Source organism: Ceratotherium simum, chromosome 16, assembly GCF_057802395.1.
Source record: "Ceratotherium simum simum isolate JZ-2026a chromosome 16, ASM5780239v1, whole genome shotgun sequence".
Taxonomy (NCBI): domain Eukaryota; kingdom Metazoa; phylum Chordata; class Mammalia; order Perissodactyla; family Rhinocerotidae; genus Ceratotherium; species Ceratotherium simum.
The window spans coordinates 59,912,196-59,936,836 of NC_141915.1; the positions used below are offsets into that span (position 1 = coordinate 59,912,196).

Genomic DNA, 24,641 nt, shown 5'->3' on the forward strand with positions numbered 1-24,641 from the left:
ATAAAATACATTGGTTTTCTATTGCTACTGTAACAAATTACCAAACTCAGTGGCTTAAATCCCTCAGGTCACTCTCTGACCCACTGTAGCCAAGAACATTCTTGACTTTTAAGGGCTCATGTGATTAGTCCGGGTCCACCTGGATAATCCAGGATCATCTCATCTCAAAATCTTTAACTTAATTACATCTGCAAAGTGCCTCTTGTAATTTAATGTTACAGAGTCACAGGTTCCAGGGATTAGGATGTGGGTATCTTGGAGAACCACTGTTTTTCCTACCACACAAAAGATCTTTATATGTTCTAGTTGTTAAGTCCATGTCAGGTATGTGCTTCGCAAATGTTTTCTCCCAGTCTGTGGTTTGCCTTTTTACTTTCAGAACAATGTCTTTCGAAGAGTAAAAGTTTTTAATTTTGATGAGGCCAATTTATAATTATGTCCTTTTCAATAACTCTTTGCCAAATCCAAAGTCACTAAGACTTCTCTTGTTTTCTTCTAGAAGTTCTATAATTTTAGGTCTTATATTTCAATGGCCAACCCTCTTTTTCTTTTTTGCATAGGGCTATCCAATTGTCCTGGCACCATTTGTTAAAAATATTCTTCTTTCCCCAATGAATTGCCTCTGTACCTTTGTTGAAAATCCTTTCACCATAAATCTGTGGTCTATTTCTGGACTTTCTATTGTGTTCCAGGGATTTGTAAATGTCTATTTTTATGCCAATACCACACTGTCCTTATTACTGTAGCTTTGTAGTATTTCTTGATATCAGGGAGTAAAAGTCCTCCAACTTCGTTCACTTTTTCAAAGTTGTCTTGGCTATGCTAGGTCCTTGTATTTCCATATAAATTTTAGAATCAGCTTGTCAATTTTTATAGAAAAAAAGTATCAGTATTTTGATTTGGATTGTGTTGAATCTATAGATCAACTTGGGGAGACATGACGTCTCAACAATATTGACTCTTCTAGGCCATTAAGACAGCATCTCTCTCATTTACTGACGTCTTTCTCACAGCAGTTTTGTGATTTTCAATGCACAGAGCTTGCACATCTTTTGTCAGTTGTAGCCCCAAGTATTTCACCTATTCAATGATATTGTAAAGTGTTTTAAAATCTCCCTTTCCGAATGGTCACTGCTAGATATGGGACTGCAGGTGCTCTCAATACTGACCTTGGATACTGCCACCTCTCCTACCCTCCCTTAGTTCTAGTAGCTCTGTGGTCGATTCCTTAGGATCTTATCTGTATCATCTGTGAGTAAAGATGTCTTCCCTTCCAAACTGGATGCCTTCTATTCCCTGTTCTTGCCTTATTTCCCTGGCCAAATGCACAGAATAATGTTGATGGAAGTGATGAGGACAGCGTGCCTTGATCCTGAGGGTTACTGAAAGCTCCAATTCCAATTGTGGATTTGTCTACTTCTCCCTGCAGTTTTATCAATTGTTGCTTCCTGTTATGTCCTGAATTCTGAAGCTCTGTTATTAGATGCGTAGACATTTAGGACTGTTACATCGTTTTGATGAATTACCCTTCATTGCTATGAAATGATGCTCTTTGCCCCTGGTAACATTCTTTGCTGTGAAATCTATCTTGTCCAAAGTTGACACAGCGGTTCCAGGTTCGTTTTGGTCAGTGTGTTACCATGGTATATTTTTCTCCATCTTTTTACTTTTCACTTATTTGTGCCTTTGTATTTCTTGTAAGCAGTGCATAGCTGTGTCTTGTTTTATAATCCAATCTAACAATTGGTTTTTTAATTTTGGTTTTTAGACAATTTACTTTTTCCCCCTTGTTCACATATTTTGTTTTTTGTTTTGTTTGTTCTTTTTTTTTATTGATGTTTTAATGGTTTTTAACATTGTGAAATTTTGGGTTGTACATTTTTGTTTGTCCATCACCATATATATGACTCCCTTAACCCCTTGTGCCCACCCCCCACCCCCACTGCCCCTGGTAACCACAGTAGTTTTCTCTGTCCATGTGTTGGTTTATATTCCACATATGAGTGAGATCATACAGTGTTTGTCTTTCTCTTTCTGGCTTATTTCACTTAACATAATACGCTCCAGGCAGGCCCATCCATGTTGTTGCAAATGGGACGATTTTGTCTTTTTTATGGCTGAGTAGTATTCCATTGTATATATATACCACATTTTCTTAATCCAATCGTCAGTTGAGGGACACTTAAGTTGCTTCCACTTCTTGGCTATGGTGAATAATGCTGCAATGAACATAGGGGTGCATAAGCCTCTTTGGATTGTTGATTTCAGGTTCGTTGGATAGATTCCCAGTAATGGGATGGCTGGGTCATAGGGCATCTCTATTTTTAAGTCTTTGAGGAATCTCCATACCGTTTTCCATAGAGGCTGCACCAGTTTGCATTCCCACCAGTTGTGTATGAGGGTTCCTGTTTCTCCACATCCTCTCCAACACTTGTTTTTTGTCTTGGTGATTATAGCCATTCTAATGGGCGTGAGGTGGTATCTTAGTGTTGTTTTGATTTGCATTTCCCTGATGATTAGTGATGTTGAACATCTTTTCATGTGCCTATTGGCCATCTGTATATCTTCTTTGGAGACGTGTCTGTTCATTTCCTCTGCCTATTTTTTGATTGGGTTTTTTTGTTGTTGTTTGGTTGTGTGAGTTCTGTATATATTATGGAGATCAACCCCTTGTCAGATGTATGTTTTGCAAATATTCTCTCCCAGCTAGTGGGTTGTCTGTTCATCTTGATTCTGGTTTCGTTTGTCTTATAGAAGCTCTTTAATCTGATAAAGTCCCACTTGTTTATTTTTTCTTTAGTTTCCCTAGTCTGGGTAGGCATGTCATCCGAAAAGATTCCTTTATCACCAATGTCAAGTAGTGTGTTGCCTATATATTCTTCTATGAGTTTTATAGTTTCAGGTCTCACCTTCAGGTCTTTGATCCATTTTGAGTTAATTTTTGTGAATGGCGATAGCACATGGTCCACTTTCATTCTTTTGCATGTGGCTGTCCAGTTTTCCCAACACCATTTATTGAAGAGACTTTCCTTTCTCCATTGTATGTTCTTAGCACCTTTGTCGAAAATTAGCTGTCCGTATACGTGCGGTTTTATTTCTGGGGTTTCAATTCTGTTCCGTTGACCTGTGTGTGTGTTTTTGTACCAGTACCATGCTGTTTTGATTACTATTGCTTTGAGGTATGTTTTGAAGTCAGGGATTGTGATGCCTCCTGCTTTTTTTTTCCTTAGGATTTCTTTAGCTATTCGGGGTCTTTTGTTGCCCCATATAAATTTTAGTATTCTTTGTTCTATTTCTGTGAAGAATGTCATTGGGATTCTGATTGGGATTGCATTGAATCTGTAGATTGCTTTAGGTAATATAGACATTTTAACTATGTTTATTCTTCCAATCCACGTGCATGGGATATCTTTCCATTTCTTTATGTCATCATGGATTTCTTTCAATAATGTCTTGTAGTTCTCATTGTATAGGTCCTTCACCTCCTTGGTAAAATTTATTCCTAGGTAATTTATTCTTTTTGATGCCACACATTGTTTTTAAGCATAATTTTAGAGGATGTTAGATTCCCCACCTGATTTTTAATTGAGATGTAGTTCACATACCACACAATTCACCACTTTAAAATGTACTTTTTACTACATTCACAGAATTGTGCAACCATTACCACTAATTCCAGAACATTTTAATCACCCCAAGGAAACCCCGTGCCCATTAGTAGTCACTCCCCATTCCCCCCCACCTCAGCCCCTGGTAACCACTCATCTGCTACTGTCTCTATGGACTCACCCATTTGGGACATTCCATATAAATGGAATCAGACAATATGTGGCCTTTGGTGACTGCCTTCTTTCACTTAGCTTATTTTCAAGGCTCATCCATGTTGTAGCATGTCAGCACTTCATTCCTTTTTATTTCTGAATAATATCCATCACGTGGACTTATTACCAGTTTTCAGTTGGTGGACGTCTGGGTTATGTCTACTTCTTGGCTACTATGAATAATGCTGTGAACATTTCTGTCCAACAAGACACCAGCCCCCTCGCTTCGCTCAACGCTCGGCCGCTATGGGCTACAGCTGAACCCATTTGGCCTGTGATAGACTAGTGGCCCCAGCTGCCCTCCCAAGAACCTCCACCCACTTGCGTCAATGCAAATGTTCCATCATTTCCCTCACCGAGCCCCCAGTGATGAGCACTTGCTTCCTTTCCTGGTGTTGTAGTCCATGTTCCAGACTACTGCCTGAGGCAGAATTACTCCCTCAAAAGGAAATAACATTCTGATTGCTCCTACTGCCCAAGAGCCAGGCTGCTTTCCAGAAAGTCTGTGCCTACTGACACCACCAGCACGTTTTCCACACCCCTGCCAACATTTAGGCTTAATGGTTATTAAATCTTTGATAATCACGTTCCACTTCTGAATCGCCAGCAGAGCTGGACACTTCCATGACTCTTTGCATTTTTCTAATTGTTATCTTTCCTAGATAGCATTTGAGTTAGGCTAACCTTCTCAGGTATCTTACCTTCTCCCTCCTGTTTCCTGCCATCTCCTCCCTGAGTCACCAATGATGCCCCATGTGCAACCCCTTCCTCCTCCACCGTGACACACTGAGCTCATTAACCCTGAGTAAGTCTTGCTGGTGATGAATCCTTCCTTCTAGTTACTCACCTAGGGTTCCTTACCTTGCCCCTCTGCACGTGGAAGCAGAGACCCAAGGCCAACCCAGAGAAAAGTGTATATGGTCTCAGTTCCTCCACCTCCTAATTCCCTCCTCCTCTCCCTAAGAAATGGGATCAGGTACCAGGTATGGCTGTTCCCTCTTGCTGCCTTCTTGGGTGGAGATGGAGCTTGATGGCACAGGGCCAGGGCTGTGGTGTCACTCCCTTTGCTGTTGCTAAGTGCCCCAAACACACTGTATCTGAGGCCTCGTATAATCACTCTTTGTTGGGAATTCACAGAGGAAATTCCTTTCATAAACTATGCAATTTCAGATGCCTTGAGTTGGAATCACCTGATGAACTTTATCATCCCAACCAATGTGGGCAAGGGAGAGGCTAGGCAGTTTTACCACTTCCATTTCAAAGATCAGATAACAGAGCAAAATGACCTGCCCAAGATTATAGAGCAGGTTACTAGAAAAGCTGGTGGCACCTTCAGAAATATAAATTAGAGTTTATGGGAAAAGTTCTAAATGTTTAATGAAAAAGATTCAGAGCAATGCATTATTTACATGTGAGTAAGAAAAAGTGACAGAAGCCCCAGAGCATGTCTGGGGGGGGGGGGGGGGGGGGTGTGAGAAGAGTTCACATACACTCCATTAAATAGTAACTGCTCCTGAACAGTTCCAAGTGGGAGTACAAAACAGGCGGGCAGTCCCCAACTCATCCTCAGCAGAGCAGACTCTTCAGATCAGATCAGCAACTGAAAGTGAAAACAGATAGACACTAAGAAATAACACAAACAAAATGACAACTTGTAAATTCAACTAAAGGTTCACAACAGACTTCTCAAAAACAAAACAAAAAAGGAAGAAAACTTCAAGTGCCCCCAACAAGGACTGAGGAAGTCCCCTGTGACGACGCTGGTGGCAGCCCTGCTTACCGTTCATGGGCATCTCGTCGATCTGGGTGGAGTAGTACTGCTCAATGTCCCGGAGGATGCGGATGTCATCGTTCTTCACAAAATTAATGGCCACACCCTTTCGGCCATATCGACCTGACCGCCCAATTCTTCATGAGGAAAGCAAAATTTTTTTTTTTTTTTTGTGAGGAAGATCAGCCCTGAGCTAACATCTGCCAATACTCCTCTTTTTGCTGAGGAAGACCGGCCCTGGGCTAACATCCATGCCCATCTTCCTCCACTTTATATGGGACGCTGCCACCACATGGCTTGACAGGCAGTGCATCGGTGCACGCCCGGGATCCGAACCAGCAAACCCCGGGCCGCCGCAGCGGAGTGTGCACACTTAACCGCCTGCGCCACCAGGCCGGTCCCAAAAGCAAAATTACTTTAGTAAATAGAGCAAAGAAGATTTCAGTAACTCTATCAACGAGAGTGAACCCATGAAAAGCTCGCCCCCATACCTGTGTATATACAACTCTCTGTTATTGGGCAGGTCGTAGTTGATGATGAGGGACACCTGAGGGACATCCAGACCCCTGGCCCAGACGTCTGTAGAAATGAGCACTCGGCTGCAAAAAGAAAACGGCTTCTGAGGCAATCACCTTTGTCATAAGAGTGTAAGACTCGCTACAAGTACAAAACACACCAGGTCACCCCTCACACTGTCCCCTGCAGGCATGAAGTGTGTAGGACAGCACCAGAAAGACCTGTTCAGAAGGGGCATCTGGTACGTTGAGTTACCAAGGTCATGTGATGAAAATTCCTGATTATCTTTTACTACACTATGTTTAATTGTTTAAAGCCAGTCCCACACCAATCATTGGGAAAGACACTTTACTTTTGCCTAGCAAAAACTCAAGAACGGCAGCCTCACTGACTTTGGTGCCGTGTTTACAGTATCCTCACATTTGAAATGCAAATCATGCCACTCTGTCCTTCATACGGGACAGAATCTGCCACACCACAGACCCACACTGTCCAATACTGAGGCCACCAGCCTACCTGCCCACCAAGCACCTGCAATGTGGCTGGTCTGAAATGAGATGCTCTTTAAGTGTAAAAAGCACACTGGATTTTGAATACTTAGTATAAAAAAATATCTATTTTCAATGCTGATTACACAAAATGATACGCTATATTGGGTTAAATAAAATACATTATTAAAAATCAATTTCACCTGTTTCTTTTTACCTGTTTTAAAGTGGCTACCAGAAAATTTTAATTACGTATGTGGCTTGAATTGTATTTCTGTTGGACATCACTGGTCTAGAAGCAAAGTATTAAGGGACAGCAGGAGAAAGAAGTTCAAAAACACAGAAGAGGTGTCACTGCCATATAATCACATATAATGGATGGGAGCCGGAGAGGGACAATGGGGCCAAAGCAAAACCTGAGGGAAAAAAGTCACACAGCAGCCAAAGAGGAGAACGAGGCCAAACACACACCCAGACCCATCAGAGTCAAAACTGCTGAAACAAAACACAAAGACAAACCTCGAGAGCAGCCTGCCAAAAAAGACACTGTTGGTAAAGGAGGAGCGACAGGACCAGCAGGGGACCTCCCAACAGAAGCAACGGAGCCAAACAACAATGAATTATGTCATTCAAGTGTAGAAAAGGAATCATGTCAACCTAGAATTCTAGCTCAGCAAGTACCTCCTTTAAGACATTGGAAGGAGACGTTTCAAGGTGAAATAGACATTTTCAGACAAACTAAAACAGACATTTTGTCACCAGCAGACCCAAACTAAGTAAATACAAAAAGACATTCTTTAGACAGAAGGAAATTCTTCCCAGATAAAAATGCAGAGATAAAGGAAAAAGGAGTAACAAATATGGTAAATATGTGTCTAAATGTAAATAAATTTTTTTATATAAAGCAAGGCAGAGGTTGGGGGGAGTGTTTGCCAAAGGAAGTGTCAGGGATGATTCCCAGGTTTCTGACGTGAGTAGAAGAGGGTGTTCTTTACTGGAATGAGGTCGACTAGAGATGAAGTAGATTTGGGAGGAAAGACCAAGAGTTCAGATTTGGATTTGTCTAGTTTTGAGATGCCTATGAGGCATCGAAGCAAAGATATTGGGTAGACAGTCAAATATATGGGTCTAGAGGGTTGGAGATAGAAATCTAAAAGTCACTGGGAGCCACAGGACTCTTATTTAGAGCAAGTGGGTACAGAGAGAGAAGAGAAGGGACTCCAGGACAGAACCACAGGGAATGCCAAAGAAAGAGCTGAACAGAGGAGGAGCTGGCAAAGAAGCATGAGGCAAAAAATAAAGAGAAGTGTGGTAAAAAAAAAAAAAAATTTAACCATTTTAAAAAGAGGATTTCTGGGAAGAGTAGTCAGTGGGTCAAATGCAAGTATCTTGTGGGGTTTGAAACACATATACATTAAAACACACGACAACAAACACAGAAGTCTGGGCGTCACTGAAGTCAGGGTTTCAAGCTCTCTGCACTGCGGGAGGACAGTAAGAGGGCCGGTCAACGAGAGAGGCTGATGACACACAGACACGTGCTGCACTCCCTAGAGCAACTACTACATGACATAAAGAAATGGATGTTTTCCAAAATAAGAAGTGGGGAAAAGAAACAATTAAAAAAACCCAAAATAAAGAAAGAAAAAGGAATCACAGAAAAGATATAACAAGTAAAATGCACCTGTAACGATGGTCAAATATATCAGTACTTACATTAAACAGAAGTTGACTAAATGCTCCAATTAGAAGACAGTGTTTCTCATTGGACTAAAAGAAAAACAAAAACAAAACCCAACTACATGCTGTTTGCACGAAATCCACCCAAAGCTTAAGGTTACAAACAGGATGGAGAGGATGAGGATGTACAAAGCAGACACTAACCAGACAAAGCAGGCCCTGAGACAAAAGGCATCACTACAGATAAAGCAGACACTCCCATGATCAAAGGTAAAGCCTGCAGAAATGTAATAATTCTAAATTTCTATGTACACAGCCCTAGGATACGTAAAGGAAGAACTGAAGAAACATCAGAGGAATAACCTCATCCACAGCACTCTCAATACTGATGAAACAGTTAAAAAGAAAAAAAAGGTGAGGATGCAGATGGTTTGAATTGGCAACTGAAATCTACCAGGCATACCTAGGACGCTGTGTGCCAACAGCCGCGCAGGACCTGTCCTGTTCAAGCACACAGAACATCTGTAAAATGACCGTGTGCTGGGCCACAAAGCAAGTCTGAATATATGTCAGAAGAATGAAATCACAAAAATCATGTTCTCTTACCCAGTGGAAGTGAGCTAAAAACAAATTACAGAAAGATAAATAGAAAATCCCCATTTGGAAACGAAGAAATACACTTCTAAATGAGGCAACCAACCTACCTAGTTAGGGCTACTTATCACTTCTACCTAACCCAGCCCACCAGCATTGGCTGCCCCACTTACCAGAAGGTTATCTGACCTCCCTGAGCTCAGCTGTGAGGGGAAGGCTAGGGAGCACGGAGCTAACTCAGGTAATGAATAGGAAGAGGCCAGAACTCTGACCAGCAGGACCAGCCTCAGGTGCAGAAAGAGCAGCCAACCCACCTGGCGCCGGACCGGAACTCCTTCATGATGGACTCACGCTCCTTCTGAGGCATGTCTCCATGCATGGATGACACAGTGAAGTTGGCTTCCCTCATTTTCTCTGTCAGCCAGTCAACCTACAAATCAAATCAGCAGATGCTACTGTAAGCTCATAAACCAAATCAGACATTGTATTCAGGATTTTATTTCAATTATTTGCAGAACCAATGTGAATACTCATAAAGCAAGTGCTCTTAAAACTCAGACTAATCTTAAAACTCAGACTAATCTTAACTGGATGTGTAAAAAACTTAATTTTGCCCAGCAAGTACTGGGGCAAAAATTCTCTTAATTTGTTCCATGTAAATTTCTTGAGGAAAAAAAGAGACCACATCTCACTATTCTTACTTGAAATTTAAATTCAAATCTTTTTTTGGAACGTTGGAGGGTTGGAGATAGAAATCTGAAAGTCACTGGGAGCCACAGGACTCTTATTTAGAGCAAGTGGGTACAGAGAGAGAAGAGAAGGGAGTCCAGGACAGAACCACAGGGAATGCCAAAGAAAGAGCTGAACAGAGGAGGAGCTGGCAAAGAAGCATGAGGCGAAAAATAAAGAGAAGTGTGGTCAAGAAGTTGGCCACAAGAAGTGGCCCAACTTCCTGACCTTTTCAAGAAAAGCCGCCAGTGGTCCTCAGCAATGCCTGCACGTGAGTATCACCTGGGAAGTTTACAAAACCCCAGGCCCGGGTCCCACCTAAAACCAACGACTCCTGAACCTTCAGTCGTAGGACCAGCATCAACACTCCTGAACACCAGACACGTGTGTTCACATATCGTCCTCCGTGGCTTTTGTGTTAAAGGGCAGAGTTGAGCAGTTCCCACAAAGCCTAAAGCACATACTTCTGGCCCCTACAGAAAAAGTCTGACCTAAGTTCTTAAGAGAACCCATCTTCAGTTTTCAACACAAGGCTAGTAAAGAGCTAAGCTCTAAGAGAGCCAAGTACCTTCCTTTTGGTATTACAGAAAATGACTGCCTGAGTAATGGTCAGCGTGTCGTAGAGATCACACAGAGTGTCAAATTTCCACTCTTCTCTTTCCACCGCAACAAAAAACTGCTTGATGCCTTCTAGAGTCAATTCATCACTGGAGAACAAAGACAAATCCTGTTAACTCATTCTTCAAACCAAAATGTGGCATGTACGCATGCTAGGCACTCTTACATGTACTGGTCCAACCCTCAGCAGCTCCACAAGGTTGGTCATTAAGCCCCACACCTCCTGCTCAGCCACATCCTCCTACAAGCCACCACTTCCACCACTCAGGCCCAAGCTCTGGATCAGTCTGAACTTCTAACAGTTGCTACCACCCTGGATATGGTTCTAAACAAAACATCTGACTTGTTCAATAGTATATACATTTTACTCCCAAAACACTGATAAATAAACACTATCAGCTAATTTTTAAGTTTGGAATTATTGGGTCAAAGGGGAATGTACATATAAAAGCTGGCTTTTCAAAAAAGAAAATTAAAACAAATTTTCCCATGTTGAAACCCAAATTCAACCCACATTGTGTGTTTTAGTACCACTTGAGAAGCAGGGTGCTCTTACCGTTTCACCAGGATACGGATGGGGTCTGTCATGAACTTATTGGTCATCTCCAGAATCTCGTGAGGCAGCGTGGCACTGATGAGCACCACCTGCGTGGCTGGGGGCAGGTACCTGTACACGTCGTAAATCTGCTCTTTGAAACCTGGCATGAGGAATAAGACACTGAGAATTTTTTAAGCTGCACACTTTGAAAAAGACGTTACATGTCAAATGCTCACATTTAATTAGATGCAGAGTTGTGACTGTAAGGTATAAGATTTCACAAAGAAACTTTTGTACAGAGCTGGCCCAAATCCTTGCTTTCCTTCTCTTCTCCCACTCCCCACCTGCTCCCGGGTATGCTCTGGGGAGCAAAACCTCACCCCAAGAGTCCTGGAGGCCGACAGTTAAAAGTAACAGAAACCCTAGCCCTGAGTCACCCACAACCTCAGATGCCCGCAGGCAGTTATGACTCAGTTACAGCTGCACTCCCCTATGAGGATTTGTGTCCACTGTGACCAGATCTGCCACATTTCTAGAAAATACAGAGGTCTGGATTTTTAAAAAAAAAATCTCCCATGAGTAACGTCAGCATCATGGCGGAGTGAGCTTCCCTCATCGAACGCTCCCCCTCTAAGACACAACAAGAAGGACATTCATATTTCAACAGAAGCTATTCACACAACATAGGGGACGTCTGAGGCACCCAGGCAGCCGTATACCCGAGGGCTGAGGTGCCCCAGAGTAAGTGGAAGGAGGTAAGAGGAACTCCCTTCACTCCTCTTATCATAAGAAAGCTCAACGAAATACAAGCAAACACAGATAGACAATTCAATGAAATCAGGAATTTCTTCACAAAAGAGATTGAAACTATAAAGAAAAACCAATCAGAAATCTTAGAAATGAAAAACAAAATAGAGGAGATAAAGACAAATCTGCAAGCCTTAAGCATCAGAGCTGACAATATGGAGGAAAGAATTAGCAATATTGAAGACAGCAATGCAGAAATGCTCCAGATGGAGGAGGAAAGAGAACTAAGACTAAAAAGAAATGAAGCAACCCTCTGAGAAATATTGGACTCAATTAGGAAATCCAACATAAGGTTTATAGGTGTTTCAGAGGGAAAAGACAGGGAAAAAGGAGCAGAACTTGTTCAAAGAAATAATAGCTGAGAACTTCCCAAACCTAGGGAAGGAGCTGGAAAAATGAAATCAATAGATCTCCTAAATATATCAACATGAAAAAACCCTCTCCAAGGCATATAGCAGTAAAGCTGGCAAGAGCCAACAACAAAGAAAAAATATTAAGGGCAGCGAGACAAAAAAAAAATAACGTACAAAGGAATTCCTATCAGGCTCTCAGCCGATTTCGTGACAGAAACTTCACAGGCTAGGAGAGAGTGGAACAATGTATTAAAAATTCTGAAAGACAAACACTTTCAGCCAAGAATACTCTATCTATGGGCCGGCCCTGTGGCTTGGCAGTTAAGTGCGCATGCTCTGCTGCTGGCGGCCCGGGTTCGGATCCCGGGCGCGCGCTGTCGCACCGCTTGTTCGGCCATGCTGAGGCCACGTCCCACATACAGCAACTGGAAGGATGTGCAACTGTGATATACAACTATCTGCTGGGGCTTTGGGGGAAAAATAAATAAATAAAATTATTAAAAAAAAGAATACTCTATCCAGTGAAAATATCCTTCAGATATGATGGAGAAATAATAACTATCCCTGATAAACCAAAGCTAAGGGAGTTCATTGCCACAAGACCCCCACTACAAGAAGTGCTCAAGAAGGCCCTCATGTCTGAGAAAAAAAAGAGAAAGGGGATACAAAGTTTTGAACAAGGAGGAAAACAGGTCAACAAAATCATAAAAATTGCAGCTATCAGAATAGATTAGCAAACACTTAATCATAAAACCAAAGATCAAGGGAAGGAAAAACACCAAAAGTAAATATAACCTCATCACTTTAAACACAAACTCACAACACAAGATGGAATAAGTTGTGACAACAATAACTTAGAAGGAGAAGAGGAAAGGGATCGAATCGACTTACTCTAAGGCAATAGGAGGCCATCAAAAAATGGACTATCACATCCACGAGATTTTTTTCATACAAACCTCATGGTAACCACTAACCAAATAATCAGAACAAAGTCACACACAATAAACAAAGAGAAAACTAAGAGAACCTCCATACAGAACTACCAAAATGAATCGGTAGTCCGAAACACATGGGACGAGAAACAAAAGCAATGTAAAAGAATCAGAAAATGAACGACAAAATAGCAACATTAAGCCCTCATATATCAATAATTACCCTAAATGTAAATGGACTGAGCTCTCCAATCAAAAGACACAGAGTGGTGGGATAGATTATAAAACAAGACCCAACAATATGCTGCCTCCAGGAAACACATCTCAGTTCTAAAGACAAACACAGGCTCAGAGTGAAAGGATGGAAGACAATACTCCAAGCTTATGGCAAACAAAAGAAAGCAGGTGTCGCCATACTTATATCAAAGTTGACTTCAAGATAAAACAGGTAATGAGAGACAAAGAGGGGCAATATATAATGATAAAAGGGACGCTCCACCCATATCACTTATAAATATATATGCACCCAACAAAGGGGCACCAAAGTACATAAAGCAACTATTAACAAACCTAAAAGGAGATATTAACAACAACACAATAATAGTAGGGGATCTTAACACCCCACTTACACCAATGGATAGATCACCCAGACAGAAAGTCAATAATGAAATAATGAACTTAAATGAAAAATTTGACAAGATGGACTTAATAGACATACAGAGAGCACTCCATCCTAACAGCAGATTACACATTCTTCTCAAGCACGCATGGAATACTCTCAAGAATAGACCATATGTTGGGAAACAAGGTGTGCCTCTATAAATTCAAGAAGACTGAAATCATAACAAGCATCTTTTCCAACCATAACGCCATGAAGCTAGAAATCAACTACAAGAAAAAAACCGGGAAGGTGACAAAGATGTGGAGACTAAATAACATGCTATTTTTTTTTTAATTTATTTATTTATTTTCCCCCAAAGCTCCAGTAGATAAGTTGTCTGTCATAGCTGCACATCCTTCTAGTTGCTGTATGTGGGACGCGGCCTCAGCATGGCCAGAGAAGTGGCACCTGGGATCCAAACCCTGGCCGCCAGTAAATAACATGCTATTGAACAAGCAATGGATCATTGATGAAATTAAAGGAGAAATCAAGTCATATTTGGAGACAAATGAAAATGAAAATACACCATACCAACTCATGGGATGCAGCAAAAGCAGTCCTGAGAGGGAAACTCATAGCAATATAGGCCCACCTTAACAAACAAGAAAAAGCCCAAATAAGCAACCTCAAACTACACCTAAGAGAATTAGAAAAAGAAGAACAAACAACGCCCAAAGTCAGCAGAAGGAGGGAAATACTAAAAATCAGAGCAGAAATAAATGAAATCAAAACCAAAAAAACAGTAGAAAGGATCATTGAAACAAAGAGCTGGTTCTCTGAGAAGATAAACAAAATTGATAAACCCTTAGCCAGACTCACCAAGAAAAAAAGAGAGAAGGCTCAAATAAATAAAATTAGAAATGAAAAAGGGGAAATTACAACAGATACCACAGAAATAGAAAAAATTATAAGAGAATACTATGAAAAACTATATGCCAACAAATTAGACAATCTAAAGATAAATTCTTAGACTCATACTACCTCCCAAAACTGAATCAAGAAGAAACAGAGAACCTGAATAGACCAATCACAAGTAAAGAGATTGAAACAGTAATGAAAAATCTCCCAAAAAATAAAAGTCAAGGACCAGATGGCTTCTCTGGAGAATTTTACCAAACATTCAAAGATTTAATACCTATCCTTCTCAAACTATTCCAAAAAATAGAGGAAGATGGAACACTTTCCAACACATTCTACGAGGCCAACATCACCTGATACCAAAGCCAAAGACAATACTAAAACGAAAAACTACAGACCAATATCCCTGATGAACACAGATGCAAAAATTCTCAACAAAATACCTGCAAACCAAATACAGCAATACATTAAAAAGATCATACACCAGAGGCCGACCCAGTGGCGTAGAGGTTAAGTTTGCACACTCCACTTCCATGGCCTGGGGTTCACAGGTTCGGATCCCAGGCACAGACCTACACACCACTCATCAAGCCATGTTGTGGTGGCGTCCCACATACAAAATAAAGGAAGACTGGCACAGATGTTAGCTCAGGGACAATCCTCCTCAAGCAAAAAAAGAGGAAGACTGGCAACAGATGTTAGCTGAGGACCAATCTTCCTCACTAAAAAGATCATACACCATGATCAAGTGGGATTTATATCAGGGACACAGGGATGGTTCAACATCCGCAAATCAATCGATATGATACACCACATTAACAAAACGAAGAATAAAACCCATATGATCATCTCAGTAGATGCAGAGAAGGCATCTCACAAGATCCAACATCCGTTTATGATAAAAACTCTCAAAAAAATGGGTATAGAAGGAAAGTACCTTAACATAATAAAGGCCATATATGACAAAACCACAGCCAGCATCATACTCAGCAGGGAAAAACTGAAAGCCATCCCTCTGAAAACAGGAACAAAACAAGGGTGCCCACTCTCACCACTCTTATTCAACATAATACTGGAGGTTCTGGCCAGAGCAATTAGGCAAGAAAAAAGAATAAAAGGAATACAAATAGGCAACAAAGGAGTGAAACTCTTGCTGTTTGCAGATGACATGATCTTATATATAGAAAACCCTAAAGAATCCATTGAAAAACTATTAGAAATAATCAACAATTACAGCAAAGTTGCAGGGTATAAAATCAATTTACAGAAATCAGTTGCATTTCTATATGCCAACAATGAACTAACAGAGAACTCAAGAAGACAATCCCATTTACAACTGCAACAAAAAGAATAAAATATCTAGGAACAAATTTAACCAAGGAAGTGAAAGATCTATACAATGAAAACTATAAGACATTACTGACTGAAATCAGTGATGACATAAAGAAATGGAAAAATATTCCATGCACATGGTTTGGAAGAATAAACATAGTTAAAAGGTCCATACTACCTAAAGCAATCTACAGATTCAATGCAATCCCAATCAGAATCCCAAGGACATTCTTCACGGAAATAGAACAAAGAATACTAAAATTCATATGGGGCAACAAAGGACCCCGAACAGCTAAAGAAATCCTGAGAGAAAAGAACAAAGCTGGAGGCATCACAATCCCTGACTTCAAAACATACCACAAAGCGATAGTAATCAAAACAGCATATTACTAGTACAAAAATAGACACACAGATCAATGGAACAGAATTGAAAGCCCAGAAATTAAACCTCACATCTATGGGCAGCTAATCTTTGACAAAGGAGCTAAGAACATACAATGGAGAAAGGAAAGTCTCTTCAATAAATGGTGCTGGGAAAACTGGACAGCCACTTGCAAAAGAATGAAAGTAGACCATCTTCTTTTGCCATACACAAAAATTAACTCAAAATGGATCAAAGACTGGAAGGTGAGACCTGAAACTATAAAACTCCTGGAAGAAAATATAGGCAGTACACTATTCGTCATCAGTCATAAAGGGATCTTTTCGCATTCCATGTCTACTCGGACAAGGAAAACAAAAAATAAACAAGTGAGACTTCATCCGATTAAAGAGCTTCTACAAGGCAAATGAAACCAGGATCAAAATGAATAGGGAACCCACCAGCTGGGAAAAAATATTTGCAAACCACATGTCCAAACAAGAAGTTAATCTCCATAATATATAAAGAACTCACATGACTGAACAACAAAAACACAAACAACCTGATCAAAAAATGGGCAGAGGAAATGAACAGACACTTCTCCAAAGAAGATATACAGATGGCCAACAGGCAAATGAAAAGATGCTCAACCTCACTAATCATCAGGGAAATGCAAATCAAAACCACACTAAGATATCATCTTACACCTGTTAGAATGGCTATAATCACCAAGACAAAAAGCAACAAATGCTGGAGAGGCTGTGCAGAAATGGGAACCCTAATCCACTGCTGGTGGGAATGCAAACTGGTGTAGCCTCTATGGAAATCAGTATGCAGATTCCTCAAACAATTAAAAAAAGAAATACCTTATGATCCAGCTCTCCCACTACTGGGAATCTACCCAACGAACCTGAAATCAACAATCCAAAGAGGCTTATGCACCCCTATGTTCATTGCAGCATTATTCACTATAGCCAAGAAGTGGAAGCAACCCAAGTGTCCCTTGACTGATGAGTGGATAAAGAAGATGTGGTGTGTATATATACATATATATATACACACACACACATACACACACAATGGAATACTACTCAGCCGTAAAAAAAGACAAAATCGTCCCATTTGCAATAACATGGATGGACCTGAAGGGTATTATGTTAAGCAAAATCAGCCAGAAAGAGAAAGACCACATGATTTCACTCATAAGTGGAAGATAAACTAACACACATACAGAGAGAACTGTTTGGTGGTTACCAGGGGCGAGGGCGGTGGGGGATGGGCACAAGGGGTGAAGGGGTGCATTTATATGGTGACTGACAAACAATAATGTACAACAAAATTTCACAATAAAGGAAAAAAAAAAGAATGTGGGTTCTGGAGCCAGATTGTATGTATTTGAGCCCCTTGCTCTGCTGCTTATCGGCCCTGTGACCTTGAGCAAGTAGCTTAGAATCTCTGTGCCTCGGTTTTATAATCTGTAAAATGGGAATAAAGGAACGTATCTCACGAGAAAAAAAAATCGCCCACAAATATCAAATTATGCTGTACACCTGAAACTAATATGTTACATGTCAATTATACCTCAATTAAAAAAAACTCCCAAGCAATAATGCAACTAATTTACACTATTAAACATGGCATAGGCTGAATAAAATACATCAGCAAGTGGGACCTGGCCCACAGGTTACTATACCACAATCACTGCCAGGCCTGGGCAGGACGGGGTTAGGAGATGAGTGTGTGAGAATGCCCACAGGCAGGGGGTCCCCAAGAGCTTGTTAACAAACTGCAGGGTTCTGAGTGCACAGATCACGAAGCCCAAGAATCTGCATCTCTAACAAGTTCCCAAGTGACACGGATGCTGCTGGTCTGGAGACCTCACTTTGAGAACTGCTGCCCTAAGGGATAAGACCACAAGGAGCCACCTACAACCAACAGCTTCCTCAGACACAGAGGAAACTGACTGCTTTGTGGTAACCGTACTTCTAACTTAACTGAAGAGCAGGGCCTTCTGATAAGAGGCCCAAGCAGAGGGAGGGGTGGAAGGCAGCGCCTCAGCACAGCATTAGCCTCTAGTACCTGAAAGAACTACTCAGAACTAGACACCCAGGAAAACGATGGAGAAAACCCCCACGTATGTTACTGGTTAATGTTAGAAGCAAAATCCTTCCTTCATGCCAGGTGACCCCAAAGTCTATGGAGACCCCTGCCCAATCCTTCATGCCAGGTGACCTCAAGGTCTATGGAAACACCCACCCAGTCCTTCATGGCAGGTGACCCCAAGGTCTATGGAGACACCCGCCCAGTCCCCTGGGATGGAGGCAGAGGCAAAGGGGGGGTGTATACACACAGTGGAAGGTGAAGGCACTGCAAAGCACTGGCCCCAGCTGTTTCACATGGGGATCAAGGCTACTGAACTCAAGGTGACACCTGTCATTATGCATTTCCCAACCACTGCAACAAGACAACTGCTATCACTTAGGGGTCCTCACATATTTTTCTCATACATTTTGGTAGAAACACATGAAAAGCCTAAAAAGTATATATTCCAATTCTAGAAATTTATCTCAAAAAAATGGTAAAAGAGTTAAAAACAGCCTAGACAACCAATAAAGCTGGTTAAATAAATTATGGAACATCTATACCACAGAATACCCTACTGCCATAAAACGTGATTCACTGACACACCCATTTTTACCCCCTCCTTCAATCAACACCAGGCACTTCTATGCGCCACATCTCAACTCCACACTTCGGTCCCCTGTGCTAACCCCCCAGACACACAATTAGCAACGCCATATCAGTCTGGGTTGAAATGCTGTTGTTCTGGTTGTGATCAGTCTTATAAACTCCTACCATAAAAAAGATCAAAATACAAGTTTTATGTTGGTAATTGTCCCCGAGGTACAACTGTCTTCCACAAAGAAAACACTAGTTATATTTAGAACACTTCCATTAGCTCCATATTTCAATTTTACATTGTGAAAATTTAAGAATTATATGACAGTAGAAAATTCATTACTCATACCTTTATTCAACATTTCATCAGCCTCGTCCAAAACCAACATCTTGATAGCCCGAGTCCTCAAACTTCTGCGTCGAATCATATCTATAAAATTAGATTTTGAAATAATTAGACCTCAGGCTATGAGGAAATAGCTAACTATTTCAACCTGTTTGCACAGCATTTCAGAGACATTCCCTCCACTTTCCACAAGTTACCCAAATGCAAAAATCCATCACGCAGCATGTCAAATTGACAACAGTCTTGTATCGTTTACCTACTTCTTATGAATACTATTAGCAGCACAATTTTTATAGACAAAAGCACTTACCAAAGACACGCCCAGGTGTGCCAGCGACAACGTGCTGTCCGTAGTCCAGTTTCCTGATGTCCTCCCCCACGTTGGTGCCTCCGATGCAGGCGTGGCACTGGACGTTCATGTAGTCACCCAGAGCGAGCAGGCCCTGAATGAAAACACAGGTTCACGTCCAGGGCCTGCCTCAAGACCACTATGAAGTCGGAAACATCTGAGTTTCCCAAAATGAAGATCACTTCTATTCCAATTTAAGATGACCACCAAATATTACTGATGCCATAATTATACCATAAAACCACAGAGAGCCCAACTCTCCTACTTCTACTCTTTTCTGCACCAAAATAAAGTTAGTTTTGCTAGTTTCTTATTACAAAAGCAATACACATTAATTACAGAAAAATCTATATTATATATATAATTACATATATAATATTCATAATTCTATCCACCCAGAGACAATATTAACATTTTAATATACACTCTTCCAAAGTGTTTATAACACGTAAATATAAAATAGTAACAATTTTTACCAAAATAGATTTTTTGTTGAAAAATTTACAATTCTAAGACTGTAAAAAAACTACTGGAATCACACAAGCTACACTAAAAATGACCTAATACAAACCAGCAATTCATATAATATATAATGATTTATGGCAAAATGTTAGGGATGAGGAAAAAAAATTTGAGGGAACAGAAAAACAGGATTAGATTAAGTCAACTGGTCAGCCTTTCACAAGTGAATTATAAAGCAGTACTTGCAAATATGACACTGCCATCTTTAACTGTCTCACCTTCTGGATCTGTACAGCTAACTCTCTTGTTGGAGCCAAGATCAAAGCTTGGGTTTCACGAACCTGTTAAAATAATTTGTCAGCAGACAGAGAATTTTCAGTATTTTCAAGGTAGACTGCATTAATCTACACTCAGATCTATTTCGAATATTATCTCACATTAACCACACATCTGATTTCTAACAGAGGTAAGCAAACCTGAATGTTACTCAAACCACAAACCCAGTAATAATGGGGTATACTGGTCAGGATTCTTGTTTGCACACAAGAATTTCCACTAGTTTAAAAAATCTCCCGCTTTAAATAAAAAGAAATTTATGACAGGGCATTAGCTCAGACATTAGTGTGCAATTAAGATTTTCTTAAAAAATTTGAGTCAGTACAATTAGAGAAATTTAAAAACTGCACTTTTTTTTTTTTTGAGGAACATTGGCCCTACACTAACGTCTGTTGTCAATCTTCTTCTTTCTTCTTTTTTCTCCCCAAAACATAGTTGGGCATCATAGTTGTAGAGTTGTAGCTCTTCTATGTGGGACGCCGCCTCAGCATGGCTTGATGAGCGGTGAGTAGGTCCGAGCCCAGGATCCAAACTGGTGAACCCCAGGCCGCCAAAGTGGAACACATGAGCTTAACTGCTACGCCACCAGGCCGGCCTCCTAAAAACTGCACTTTTTGAACACTGCAGTTACCATAGAAAAATGAAGTATTTCCTAAGATTAAAGAGAGGTTTGTTTTAAGAGTGGCAAATTACCTGAATATCCAAACACTGGAGGACGGAAATACTGAAGGTGGCTGTTTTGCCTGTACCAGACTGAGATCTAGTAAAGAAAACACAAATGGGATTTAGAATGCTGGGCCACCTGCCACTGCGCCCATTCATATAAGCCCCCCCACAGCAGTGCTCCAGGGGCGGGGGCAGAAGCACTTGGCAGCTTCTTCCAAGCAGACGCCTCCCCACCCCCCACAAAAGACCATCAATATCTTAACTGCAAGGGGGGGACTCAGGCACCATGTCACAACTTTTAAATCACTGGTGATGAGCACAGCAGATGTGGCTTTTGCATCAGGGGGTGATGGAGCTACAGAAGCTGTAACTCCAACAAGTGTTAGAGGTGGCAGAAAAGAGAGATTCCCCTTTATGTAACTATAATTCTTTTCTTTGAGTTTGGAATGAAACTATCCTCCAAAAATATATATATATATTTTTTTGTAAATGAGTCTTTAAAAATTAGGCACCAGGAATAAAGCTATTAAAAGAGCATTATATACAATTTCACATGCTGACTGACATGTAAGTAAAGCTAGCTAAAAAAATGAAGGCTTTCCAAAGTAGAAGACACAAACATAAACACAAACAAAACACCCTGTGGCTAAAGTCAAGGAAAGAGTTGGTAAGGAGTGTATGAAAACTGACAAAAATGGTCATCCCAAAGCATAAACCACCCTTTGCTTTCCTAGCATCTCATTCCCACTCTGTGTGAGCAGACTTACTGTGCGATGACATCTCTCCCTTTAATTATCTGCTTGATAGCTCGCTGCTGGATTGCTGAGGGTTTTTCAAAACCTGTAAATAAAAACATAAAAAATTAGCCCTAACTACCAGGACAGCATGTTTACAACCATACAGTGTAGGCTCCTCGGGGCAGAAATGGTATCTTTTTTTAACTCCCCACTCCCACCCTCGCCTAACCCAATGTCTAACACACTGAGCTCTCAAGAAACAGCTGCTGAATGAATTGGGCTGAAGTAGATTTTTATTATACTGACTAACGGGGGATCTTATTTATACAGACAAAATCTCTGTAAAAGGAACATGACTGCAGAATATAGAGACTTCAGTCAGTTAAAAACAAAATGTTGGGACCAGCCCAGTGGCGCAAGCGGTTAAGTGCGTGCGCCGCCGCTGCGGCGGCCCGGGGTTCGCCGGTTCGGATCCCTGGCGCACACGGAGGCACCGCTTGGCAAGCCATGCTGTGGCGGCGTCCCACATAAAGTGGAGGAATATGGGCACGGATGTTAGCCCAGAGCCAGTCTTCCTCAGCAAAAAAAGAGGAGGATTGTCAGATGTTAGCACAGGGCTGATCCTCCTCACACACACAAAAAAAAAAACCAAAATGTTAGCAGTGGTACCTCTGGAGAATGGGTTGGGGAGGCTCACTTTTTACTCCAATTACTTCTGTATTGTTTGACTACATTACAATAACCTGCAATGCTTTTTTTTGTATTACTTTATAAATTATACAAAGGAAAATAAACCCATCAGCGCTGTAGTCAGCCCTCCTTCCCATGTGGGTTGTTCACATTGTCTACAACTACATTTAATCTACCGTGCGGGTCGTACTGCAGGGTGTCCAGCACTGTACTCCTCCCTGACTTGATGTAGCTACATGAACTACAACACCACCCCTCTTGCATAGCAATTACCAAGGCATGAGGCCACTCTGAAGGAGTAAAAGTATTTTCCAAATAAACAAAACTTATGTACAAAAACTGTATTTTAATTATTTTTTGGTAGTATAATTTCCCATCTAGCACAAAACCAAACACCACAGATGATTTAAACTCCTCATGATGACCAACGGGAAACTAAAAACCGTGTTTTAGGGCAGGGATGCCCTGGGTGCCTAGAGGCACGTAGGCCTGTCAGCCTCACTCAGGCCGGGCTGCAATGGTTCTTTCACCTCCTGTTCCCTCAGCACCTTCTCTTTGCTCTATCCAAACTGCCATGACATCAAGACTGCTGGATAAAAGACATCCCAGGCGTTAAGCAGACGCTGATCACTCCCACCTGCACCTCCAACACCACCGATCTTCCTCAGCTCCCAACTTAGACAACTGCCTTCCCGACACCTCCAAATGGATGGCTCACAGGCCCCTCAAGGTCACCACATCCAAGACAGAGCTTCCCACTTTGCCTCCCTCGAGCGCTCCCCACCTAAGCAAGCACCTAAGCAAGCACGCTGCCCATTACTCACAACACCCAGGAATCACGTGAGTCCTCCTTCCTCTGCCGCTCCCATTCAACCCATCAGGGAACCCTGTTAGTACTCCACCTCGGCCACAATGCCATCATCTCTCCCCTGGACTGGAACAAAAGCCTCTAACTCATCGCCCTGCTTCCTCTCCTGCCTCAACTCCCCTCAAATCCTCCCCTCAAATCCACAGACACCCAGGATAACCTCTGTAACTGTAATCGTCTCACTTTCCTGATTAAAATCCTCCACTGGCTTCCCACCACACTTAGAAATAAAATTCAGGGGCCGGCCCGGTGACGCAAGCGGTTAAGTGCACGCGTCCTGCTGGGGCGGCCCCGAGGTTCGCTGGTTCGGATCCCGGGCGTGCACCGACGCACTGCCTGGCAAGCCATGCTGTGCGGCATCCCATATGAAGTGCAGGAATATGGGCACGGATGTTAGCACAGGGCCAGTCTTCCTCAGCAAAAAAAAGAAAAGGATTGGCGGATGTTAGCACAGGGCTGATCTCCTCACAAAAAAATAAATAAATAAAATAAATAAATAAAATTCAAGTTCTTGATCATCTCATATGATCCTCTGCAAGGTCCGGCCCCTGCCTCTCTCTCCAAACTCGCCCCTGGGCTCTCACGACAGGAAGCTTCTTTCTGCTCCTAGAATCACTCAGCTCAGGGCTACAGGGCCCTGGCACCAGCTGCTCCCTCTGTCCAGCACTACCATAGTCTTCTCATAACGGCTCCTTAATCCAGATGTCAACTCAAATATCAGCCCCTTCTGGGAGAGCTCTCATCTATTTTCTCTATGTATTGTAACTCTCTTTTCCCTCCAATCACACTTCATTCAATTATCCCGCTTTATTTTCTCTAGAGCCATTACCACTACCTGAAGCAGCCTCGGCTCTATGCCGTCCGTCTCCCAAACATAACTTAAGCTACCTAAGGGCACGAGCCTGTCTGGTCCACTGCTAAACCCTCAGTGCCTAGAGCCGCGCACGTCCGGAGCACCTGGCAGGTACAGGACAGTTATCCGCGAAACGAATGCCTCCGAAGGGCCCGGAAGGCTTTGCAGCCCTCGCTGGACCAGCACGGTGCTCTGCATCGAGGACAAAACCGAACCCACCGACGCAAACGCGGTGGTGGATGGCGTGCTGACGGGCGACCCGATGGCGCGCTGCGGGCGGGGGTCGCCCGTCAGCGGCTCGGCCTCGGCTCCGACCCCCGGCCTCCGGGGCCTGCCCGGGACTCGCAGTCTCAGCCTCACTCCCGCCCGCATCCCCGGCTAACGGCCCGCGGCCCGCGCCCACCGACCATAGGCGTAGATGCCGCGCAGTAGGTCCTCCCGCAGGCCCATGGTGTCGAACGTGGGGGTCACGTCCACCTCCTCGCTGGTCTCGAATTCCACTTTGGTCATGTCTTCCTCTTTGAGCAACCGCTTCCGCGCCGAGCCCGAAGTCGCCATCGTGGCCGTGGCCGCCATGATCCCGACTCGGCTAACAG

General features: G+C 42.2%; 1 protein-coding gene across 1 annotated transcript; it reads right to left on the minus strand.

Annotated features, from left to right (window-relative positions):
- Positions 1-5,180: 5,180 nt before the first annotated feature.
- Positions 5,181-24,641, minus strand: EIF4A3 (eukaryotic translation initiation factor 4A3). Its single transcript, XM_004432950.3, has 12 exons — positions 24,453-24,641; positions 21,665-21,737; positions 20,925-20,991; positions 20,174-20,236; positions 19,395-19,527; positions 19,088-19,168; positions 10,774-10,915; positions 10,168-10,306; positions 9,185-9,300; positions 6,084-6,191; positions 5,602-5,729; positions 5,181-5,421 (listed from the first exon to the last, which is right to left on the minus strand). Exons 1-12 carry the CDS (start codon positions 24,619-24,621, stop codon positions 5,405-5,407), a joined length of 1,236 nt encoding a protein of 411 aa, XP_004433007.1. The 5' UTR covers positions 24,622-24,641; the 3' UTR covers positions 5,181-5,404.